Genomic DNA, 9,523 nt, shown 5'->3' with positions numbered 1-9,523 from the left:
AAAGTATTGGCCACACATTATGATTTTGAACAGTGCTTTAAAAACCAGTGATGGCGCTAAAATAAGAAACAGAAGAGAGAGGGACCTGACTCATGATATTTTAAAGCTCGAGGCTCAGAGCTGCGTGTTTGAGTCTGTCTGTGGAGAAAACAGATGCTAGAAAGGAAATGCTGCGTGCACCTGCCTGCCCGCAGCAGGTAGAGGAGCAGGGCTTTGGGTTTCGCTGGGTGCAAGCGCAGACTGTCAGCGGTGCAGCCTTGCCTGAGCTCCCTCCCTTTTGGGGGCCACAGGCCGTGTGATGCAAATGCAAATCTTGCAGCGAAGCCCAAGCTAAGATGATGAAGTCTGTCACGTTTGACTTCCACTGATAACAGTTCCACAGCTTTTCCTCAGCAATATTTCTAACCCAACAGCACTTATAAAACAATTGCGTACTCCTTAGGAAGACAAAAATTGTGGATTACATTAGCTGCTCTGCCGCTGATCTACTTTATAAGCTTGGGTTTGTCTCAATTCTTAGGAAGCCCATAAAGATGCTTCTGTTAGAGGGTTCACTGGAGCCTAGTCTCTGTGGCGGCAGAGCTGGTCGCTGTAAGCGGCTGCGTGAGCCTCCTGGGGCTGGGGTTCGGCTGTAGAGATGGGACCCCACCAAAGCAAGGGTCGTTTTAAACTTCGCCAACACCAAGGCCCCAAGACTCATAGGCATGCAGGGAAGTTCAGGGTGCGATTGGTCCTGTGGAAAACCAGAGTAAAAATGAACATAGCTTTGGTCTTGTCTTTGCAATACCTGTGTACATACTTGTTTGCTCAGTGGATATATGTATTTGGAATTTTGTATTTAGAAAATGGATGTGGAAAATCATAAGATATTAGTTACTGTTTAGAAGGCAGTTGGAAACACAAGCATGCGGGCAGGGTGTGCGCACCTGGGTAGAAAATAATTTGATTTAGGGGACGGAGGGCGCAGCAGGCCCCTTTCCCCTTCGGTTGTGTGTGGGGCAGCCTGGGACTGGCCTCTCCCTGGGGTCGGCGGGGAGCGGGATGGTCTCTGCAGGAGCGCGTCGGGAGGCCCCTGTCCTGCCCGATGCCCGCAGGTGAGCCGTGCCACTTGCCGTGGCTCCTGAGGCACCTCGGCGGGGGAAGGGCGGCCACCCCAGCGGGTGAGCAGACGCTGCCCAGGGGGAGTAAACCGCCAGGAGCGCTCGGGAGGACCCCTCTTCTTCAGCCCCCCCAGGGCTGCCCGGGCCTGTGCTGTCCTCTGCCCCCTTCCCCCGCCATCGTGCATCTCCCGGTAAGGCTGACCCAGAGCGTCGTCCGTGCTACCTCCCCTCTCAGTGGGAGTCAGCTTTGTTCACTCACAGGAGTTGGCTCTGGCAGTTAAATTATAGGTGCCTATTTTTTTTTTCCCCTCTCCCCTACCCCCAGTTCTTTCTCCCCCTCCCCGAGCCCAGCCCGGACGCTCTCGGATTACCGCGAGGCGCCCAGCCGCGCCGCCCCCCGCCATCCCCGCTCCTTCTCCTTTGCTGCAAAACTTCCCCGCGCACCCGGGGCGGGGGGCTGCGAGGGAGGCCCCGCCAGATCCCGCCGGTGCTGCCGCGGCGGCTCCATGCCGCGGCTTCGGGCCGCCCCGGCTCCTCCCCTCGCGGTGTGCGAGTGTGTGTGCCTGTGTGTGTGCGAGTGTGTGTGCGTGCGCCAGGGCCGCCGCCGCCGCCGTGCCTGCCTCTCCCAGCCAGGCAGCCAGCCGCGCCGCGCCGCGCTGCTGGCGGCGGCCGGAGCGGGCGGCGGCGGCGGCGCTCGGCGAGCCCCGGGCGGCTCCGCGCGGCCCCGCGGCGGCCGCCGCTCCCCGCGGCGCCGCTGCCCATGCCGGCCGGGCAGCCCTAGCCGCGCCGGCTCGGCTCGGCTCGGCTCTCCTCGGCTCGGCGCGGGGCGGGGAGGGGGCACCACTTCTCTGAGTCTCCCCACCAGATCGTTATGGACCTATTCGACTTTTTCAGGGACTGGGACTTAGAGCAGCAGTGGTAGGTTTTTTTGGGTGTTTTTTTTGTTTTGGGGTTTTTTTTTTTTTGGTCCCCCCCCCCCGCCTCTCCACCCCTCTCCTTCTAGCAGCTGCCTCCTTCCTCTCCTCCCTGCTCGCTCCCCCGGTGCCTTCGCCTTTGTTGAGGGGCGAAGCGCCCGGTGCCCGCCGGGGAGCGGGTCGGCGCTGCGCCCGCGGGGAGGGCAGCCGGGGCCGGCCGGCTCCGGCCACGCTCCGCCGCCGCGCCGCCATCCGCAGCCCCGCCGCCGGCTCCGGCTCCGGCTGGTGGGGAGCACCTCGCCGGCTGCGGGGGGCGAAGTTGGCCGGAGGGGGAGAAGAGGCAGGGGAAGAGCTGAAATGTGCCGGGGTGCCGGGCGGAATACCGACAGCCACAGCAAACCCCCTCCCCGGGCAGGGAAGCGGTGTGGAGAGGCGATGTTTTCCCCGGGATCGCGGCTTTGCTAATGTTGTGTTTACTGCTGTCAGTGACAATATTCCTTTCACGGGGAGAAACGCAACTGTAGTTTTGCTGTGTGGCACAGTTCACTGTAGCCCTGTCCAGTGTGGGGGTTTCTGTTGCTGTTTTTGCTGGTTTCCTATTCTGGATGAAGCTTTATTGAAGTTAGTTTTGGAAGTGGGAAGATCAGTCCCCGTGATATAATAACAGGTCTTTTTTGTTTCCTCTCTGCCTCTTTCTTTTTTCTTTTTTTCTTTCCTTTTTTTTTTTTTTTTTAGTGGAATTTTAGGCTTATGTTGCTCTGCAATTAGGTGCACACCTTGAAAAGGTCGGTGCGTTTGTTTAAGTGTATTGTAAACTTGTTACCAAAGTCAATGTTAAGGAATTTTCGATGGGTGACTGGGAAAGTTAGAATTTGGGTAGGTATTTAGTCACTTCCCCGGCTGGTTAATGAGATTATGCTTATTCTTTTGACTGTTTTTATTGGTTCTTTACTTTTCAATTTAGCAAATGTAATTCTTTAACTATGCACGGTGAAATTCAGTGGTTGGTTACTGCTTTGTTAAATGCTTTTAGGCTGGAATGCGGTTTGCCAAGAAAGAGAGAGACTAAAATACTGTATTTTGTTATCCTAATCTCTGAATGTCACACAGAATATATGTGTGTATGCATGTGCATTTGGACCTCATGTTTTGCAGAGGGTTTACTTTACTTTGTTGGTAATATAAAGGTATGTCTAGGAAAAAGATCATATATTTAGTTAATAACTATCGTTTTGCCAAACACAGTCTAACAGCTATGGTTGCAAATCCAAGATAATCAGAACCAAATACCTGTCACGTTCTATTTTACAGCAATTTGCAGTAAATCCTTGGAACCATAAATTACACTATATCAATATTAATCTGTAAGCAGGCGTTTTGGATCATGTGCGTGTTTTATCAGCTCTGCATAAACCATCATATTGCATCTTTTAATAACCATGCTGCTGTTATTTAAAAGTAATAATCACAATAAAATTAGTGCTCAATTAAATATTATGCTTCTACCACACTATCTTTGCTCTGCTAACTAATTTATTTTGCAGACAACTGATAACCACCGTATTACTACTCAAATAATATTTGCATACAATTTGCCTAATTTATGGTGTGGGTAACATCGTTAATTTAATAGAAGCTGTTACAACCCCATATGTGGGTGTAGTTCAAATACTAAGCACATTATAGGTATTGAGTTTTAATGTTTGCTTAATAACTTACTTTCATTTGGCTATGGTTTTATGTGGATTTAGAGATGTGCATCAGAAAGAGAGGAACTCTTGTGCCTCTGTTTTTCCATAAAATATTAACATATTGCCACTCGTTCTAGAAATTCCATTTGCTTGCTTTCATACAGTGAAATTTATTGGTTTTAGTGTTTTTAGAGTCCATGAGGAAAGAACATATTTACTTTGACTATTTCAAAGTGTTTGATATCTATACAAACTCTCTATATGGCACAGGCATTCACACACAATTACTTATTGCAGATGTCAAATTGGATTTAGCTTTTAATAATCCAATTAGTATATCCATGTGCACATGTATGTAATATGTAGGTATGTAATCTACATGTATACACAAACATGACATGTATTTTATTGTACATGTAAAGATTTCTGTCCCTGACAAGTAGTTGCTTGCTTAAGGAGATACGAATTTAGCTCATCTAGCCATAAATATGCATATGTGTATATATGTAATATATGTTATACATGCATCATCTCTACACACCCAGAAATATGAATGCTCACCCATCAAGATTTATCAATTTTTGTCTGTGTATCCAATATGGTCATAATATTTACACATAAGTATATATAACATGATGTGTGAATTGCTGCTTCTTATTTTGAAACTGTCCTCCTTCCTTCTGTCTGTAAGCTGGCCTTTGTAAAACGTGTTTCACAAGCATTTATAAGGCAATTAGAGACCCTCTTCTGCATTCCTTGCAAACCCAAAACTTCTGCTAATCTGTGCTGCAATCACCAAGAAGGCAAGCTCAGGCCTACAGCGTGTGTGTGGGTGTTTGTATGTATTAGCTGTATGCAAAATACAACAGAAACATAGTTAGCCTGAGAAATATATAAAAAAATATTTATCACTTGAGCAGAGATTTTTATCTGATGAAGAGGTATAAAGGTAACACTTTCTATGTATTGCTGTTATATCAGGAAATGATTCCCCAAAAGTTTTGGGCTGATGGGAAAAATACAGTTAATTTTTCTCCCCTCCAATGGAGGTGTGTCTTTGTGTCACTTCTTGAAACGTATTTTGTCAAGAACTGTCAAAGTTACAGCACGCGCTGCCACTACACGTGTTCTTAAATTCTCGCCTGGCGTTCCGGATGATTAGTGGGAGCTTTGTCTTGATACAAACTGCAGAATCAGCCCTTTAGTTTCCCATATTAGGAGAGATCACAGTAGTATAAGAATGAGGTGTTTCATTGAACCTTCATCAAGAATGTGGTTGGGAGGGTAGCTGAGGGTTGGTGTGGGTTTTTTTTGTTAACGCTTAGGTAAAATGTGTAAAATAAGGCCACAAATATCCCAGTGGATGTTTTGCCAGACTTGAAAAGCTGAAAAAAAACCCAAAACAATTTAAATGAATCTAAACTCTGGCTGGGGTCGAAGGGCCAAAGCTGAAGTCTGCTGCGATTCCTGGACAAATAGGACACGTTCACCTGGGCTTGCATTTAATATGAACCGTTCTATGAGGGAGAAAGGAAGGGAGATGGATATAATGAAAAGCTTGAATGGCTGTGTGCACCAAGGGGACCACTTGCTGTTAAAAATCAAATTTCATCTTTTAAATCACTTTCCACGCTTGTCTGTGGTAACCAAGTAAATGAAATCTTGAAGTGTCCTGGGACCATGTGGCTAGATTTGAACCTGCTTACGGAGTAAGGTGGTGCCATTAATCAGCAGCCGGGAAACAACAAAACCCAACAAAAACCCAACCACGCAGAATATATAGCTCCTCACTAACACAAAAAAGGCAGAGAGATTCATGGTTTATGTTATATTTATTGTCGTTGGTATTAATATTTTTTAAGTCCTCCAATCTGTAAAAAAAGTGGAAGTGGAGAAAATACTTAGCGGGAAAATGCATGTTGAGGTATATAAAATAAAGCCTGGCAAAGGGAAATAAGATCAGCAGGTAGGAGTATCGTTGTAGTTGTGTGGTTGTGATAGGGAAGACTTCTCACTGCAGAGAAACAAACCTCCTGTTTTTTTTTCTTTTTTATATTATGTACCACAAGTAGCCTAATTACAGCAAAACCAGCAAACTGCCAGTTATACAGGAAGAGGCTTAAACTCACTAAACTGTTATATAAATAGAAAGTTCAAAGGTCTGTTTGTGGCTGACAAAGCTGAGAACAGGCCATCTGTGGGCCAGGTTCCTCTCCTGTATGAATGCAAAAACATACTGCACGCCACAGCAGCGGGTACTTTCAGCATAGTCCTCAACCTGGAGGGGGTGATCCTGCTCTCCAGACAAAGGTGAACTGTTTCAGTGCCAGCCTTGGGTATTTCCCCTCCTTCACCCACCTTCCCCCTTCCCTCCTTGCCTGGTGCCTCTGCAGAAGACCTCCTCAGTTACTGTTCTTTCACCAGGGTCTGGAATAGCTCACTAAATGAAAAGCCTTCTGAAAGTGGAACCAGTGTTGTGTTTTTGATGGGAATGTGTGAAATAGAGTAAATAGGCTCTTTGGGAATTAGACTGATTTTTTTTTTTCTTTTTTTTTTTAAATTTTTTTTGGGGGGGTGGAGGTGAGAGTATTAGTATAGGAGAAAGTCACGTTTGAATGGATTTCTGTGAGGTTTTTCTCCCCCTCCCTTTCTTCTCCTTAAGAAATATTACAGTTGAATTGCAGTTACTTTTTGGATTTGTATTACAGACATCCCTGAGTAATTATTTGAAAACGTTTCATTTTCGATTTGCCTTGGAAGTGTAAATGGATAGATTGTGTGGCTGCTGGTGGGTGGGTGAGGGGGATTAGATGCTGTCAAAACAAGCAGCTGAGAAAGACCAAAAATAGTCTTGGGCCAAAACCTGTATTTGAAGTACATCCTGATTTAGTAATTCTTCCCTGGTTGATATTGAACTCCATGGAGTGTAAATCTTAAAAGAATATAGCCGTTTGCAAACATTAAGTTCACATCTATCCTATGAGGCAAAATTACAATCAGTTTAACAGCATTTGAATTGTTTTCCTAATGATTCATTCAAGAATTTAATGACTTTTAAAATATACAAATTGGGATGGAGAGTAGGTACTTCAGATACTGTTCAGCTATTCTGAAGCCAGGCAGAACTTCAGAGCATTTAAGCACTTTGTACGTGAATGCCAATTATATTGTTTGGGATTTTCTTCTGGAGTAAAAGATGGTGTTATGATGCAGGTCCTTCAGTCAAGCAAAATTATTCCTTTTGTCTGTCTGACAAGACTGTCACCGCAACCTGGAATTTAACTAAATAATTTAAGGGGAAAATGTGACATTCTGTAAAGTATTAAGTTAAATAAATATACTAAATGATCTCTGAAAAAATGGGTGGACACCACTGGTCTTTTTGAGCTTCTTAGGACTGAGCCAGTATGCTCCAGCGTCATGGAAGGAGCGTTGTGATGCTTTTTGTGTTATGAGGCCCAAATTCTGTTTTTATCTGAGACAAGCAAAATTCCCATCATGCGAGATGGGACAAAATTGACTCTAAGACTTAGAAAAAGCACATGGGCCTTAATATAGCAGGGCTGATAGGAGGGTATGATGTAGTTTTAAGTACACAAGCAGTCCTGTTGAAACAACTCTGATTTCAAGTTCAGTTTTACTGAACTGGGTTCTTGATCACTCCCAAAATGTGCAACGTGTTTTACTAATGACTAAACCCCAGTTCTCCATGTATTTGGTAATGGAAACTGATGTTATTTTTGACTGTACACATCCATTTGCCTGAAATCTATCAGCAGTTTTACGTGATTGCACAAATAACTGGGCAGCCAGGAAGATCGCAATTATTAAATCTCATTTAAAAAAAATAATCTAGAAGAATTATAGGAAACGTTTATACGCTGAACCCATGAAGTATGTGGAATAAGCATCTAAACAGATAGACACCATCCTGTATTTCTCTGGTGCCTTTAGTTTGAAGTAATGGAATTTCTTTGTGTAGAGGACTTGAAGGATTGGGCTCCTGGATGCTTGTTAAACGTATATAATCAATAAATACCATAAAGTACCCATGTCTTTCTCCAGGTTGGGCCTGAGCCAGTAGCCAGTGACGTCAATGGAGATGCTCCCAATTGACTTCAGAGAGTACTGGATTTGACCCTGTTTTGGCCAAAAGGCAGACTTCAGGAAATGTGGAGCAACTCTCCAATGACCAGGATCAGCGAGGCACTTTGCACACACCTAATACTATGCATGTGGAAAAACTCCACGGAGCCCAATTCTGAACCTGTCTAATTCAAATTTACTGCCTTTCTTTTGAGAAGAAAGAAAAGAAAAATGGAGAAGAAAGCTTGAATCTTTTCTCTTGGTTGCAGTTAACAGAATAGATTTTATAAAGCCATCAAACATCTATTAACACTGAAAACTGAAACTGTGCCACAACTCTGGGTTTTTCAATGTTACGAATTCTTTCTTAAGCATTGAAAAAGAAGATAGTACATCCAGTAATATGTCAAGTTAGTGTAACCTTCCAGACCACTCATAATATAACGTAGTCAGGAAGTCACAACAGTGACTCAAAAAGACAGTTCTTTCATCCTTTTATTGTTACTGAATGTTCTATATTGATGCTTTGTAATAAAAATATTTGTTTAAATTGTTCTAATAGCTTCGGTCAGAGGTCAGGAGGTACGTTAGTCCTGACTAACGGACAACTGTAGAGATAAAAAATGAGAGGAAGGATGGCAACGTGCATGTCAATAGCTTTTAAGCTTCATTTTGAATAACTTCTAATGATACAGTTGTTTGACCAAAGATTCTCACAAAGGGCATGTGATATTCAGTCTGCCTTTGTGAGTCTTCATTTTGGGGAATGAGCTGGGGGGTTTGTTTTCAAAAACTCTGTACTGGAGCCTGGCCTCCCAGAAACTTGAAAAGATTTGCAAGTTGCTCCTTAATTTCAACAAGACTGCTGTTGAGTGCAGTCAGTACGATGGGTTTACAAGGTTGGGCTTGTAGTGCTGAAAAAATAATATGGAACTAGAGAGCTGAGGTAAGGGAATAACCCAAAACTTCCTGCAGTTAACTTCCCGGCTGTTACAAACTGTTTTATCATGAAGAGGCTGTTTTTCAACTCATACATAGCAGATCCACACCATAAATTATTATGACTGTTAAACAAAGGTCTAGTCAGTAGTCTCTTCTTCTGTAAAACTTTATATCACATTTTAATGACATTTTATGAATGTGTTCAAATCAAGCCACTGAGAGAAGAAAACTCTTAGTTGTGGAATTTCTTTTCTTTATGTGACCTCAGCAGTTAATCTATGTCTTTTTACTGGAGAATATCGATGAGTCCTTATTCCAGGTGATCTGAGATGGTGAGTTTTAAGGAGAGTTGGAGATGATACCACAACTGGAAGCTGATTTTCATTGTAGGTGACGCAGAGAATGGGGGAGTGCCATTTACTACGTACAATGTGTAGGTCTTGTTCCGTGAGGAGCTGTAGTCAGCAATTCAGATTCCTGACTCAGATGCTGCATGGTGCTACCAGTTATAGTAAGACATGAATAGCCCACTCATAATTATATGTTTTTATAGGGGTGGGGTATTAACAACCAGCAAAGAAGAAAACTAGATAGAGCACCAAATTAAAAATCACTCAGTTGTTCCTTTGACAAGTATTACAATAGCTATTTTTATCGCTGTGGGCGTACATGGTGTTGTGGAATAAGTAAATTCTGTAGCTCTACATTTCTTTCAGTGCCTGGGCCTCAAATCTGCAGATGTCTTACTACTGAGACTAGTGCTTTTTCCTCATGGCACTTTGCATGGATT

At 44.0% G+C, this 9,523-nt stretch overlaps 1 protein-coding gene across 3 annotated transcripts in view; it reads left to right on the top strand.

The window, feature by feature from the left end:
* Positions 1–1,745: 1,745 nt before the first annotated feature.
* The window catches only part of AFF2 (ALF transcription elongation factor 2), a 346,574-nt gene continuing 338,796 nt past the window's right edge, over positions 1,746–9,523 (top strand). For 2 of the 3 annotated variants that reach the window (XM_087748704.1, XM_087748703.1), the window contains exon 1: positions 1,746–2,018. In XM_087748704.1, coding sequence (XP_087604830.1) covers positions 1,972–2,018 — 47 coding nt within the window. In that variant the 5' untranslated portion in view covers positions 1,746–1,971. The remainder of the gene's footprint in view (positions 2,019–9,523) is intronic. The other variant, XM_087748702.1, reaches the window with a different exon arrangement.

Source organism: Nipponia nippon, unplaced genomic scaffold, assembly GCF_047370975.1.
Source record: "Nipponia nippon isolate SJK-2023a ecotype South Korea unplaced genomic scaffold, ASM4737097v1 scaffold_12, whole genome shotgun sequence".
Taxonomy (NCBI): domain Eukaryota; kingdom Metazoa; phylum Chordata; class Aves; order Pelecaniformes; family Threskiornithidae; genus Nipponia; species Nipponia nippon.
Note: the sequence above shows the minus strand (reverse complement) of the source record. Positions and strands in the feature narration are given on the sequence as shown.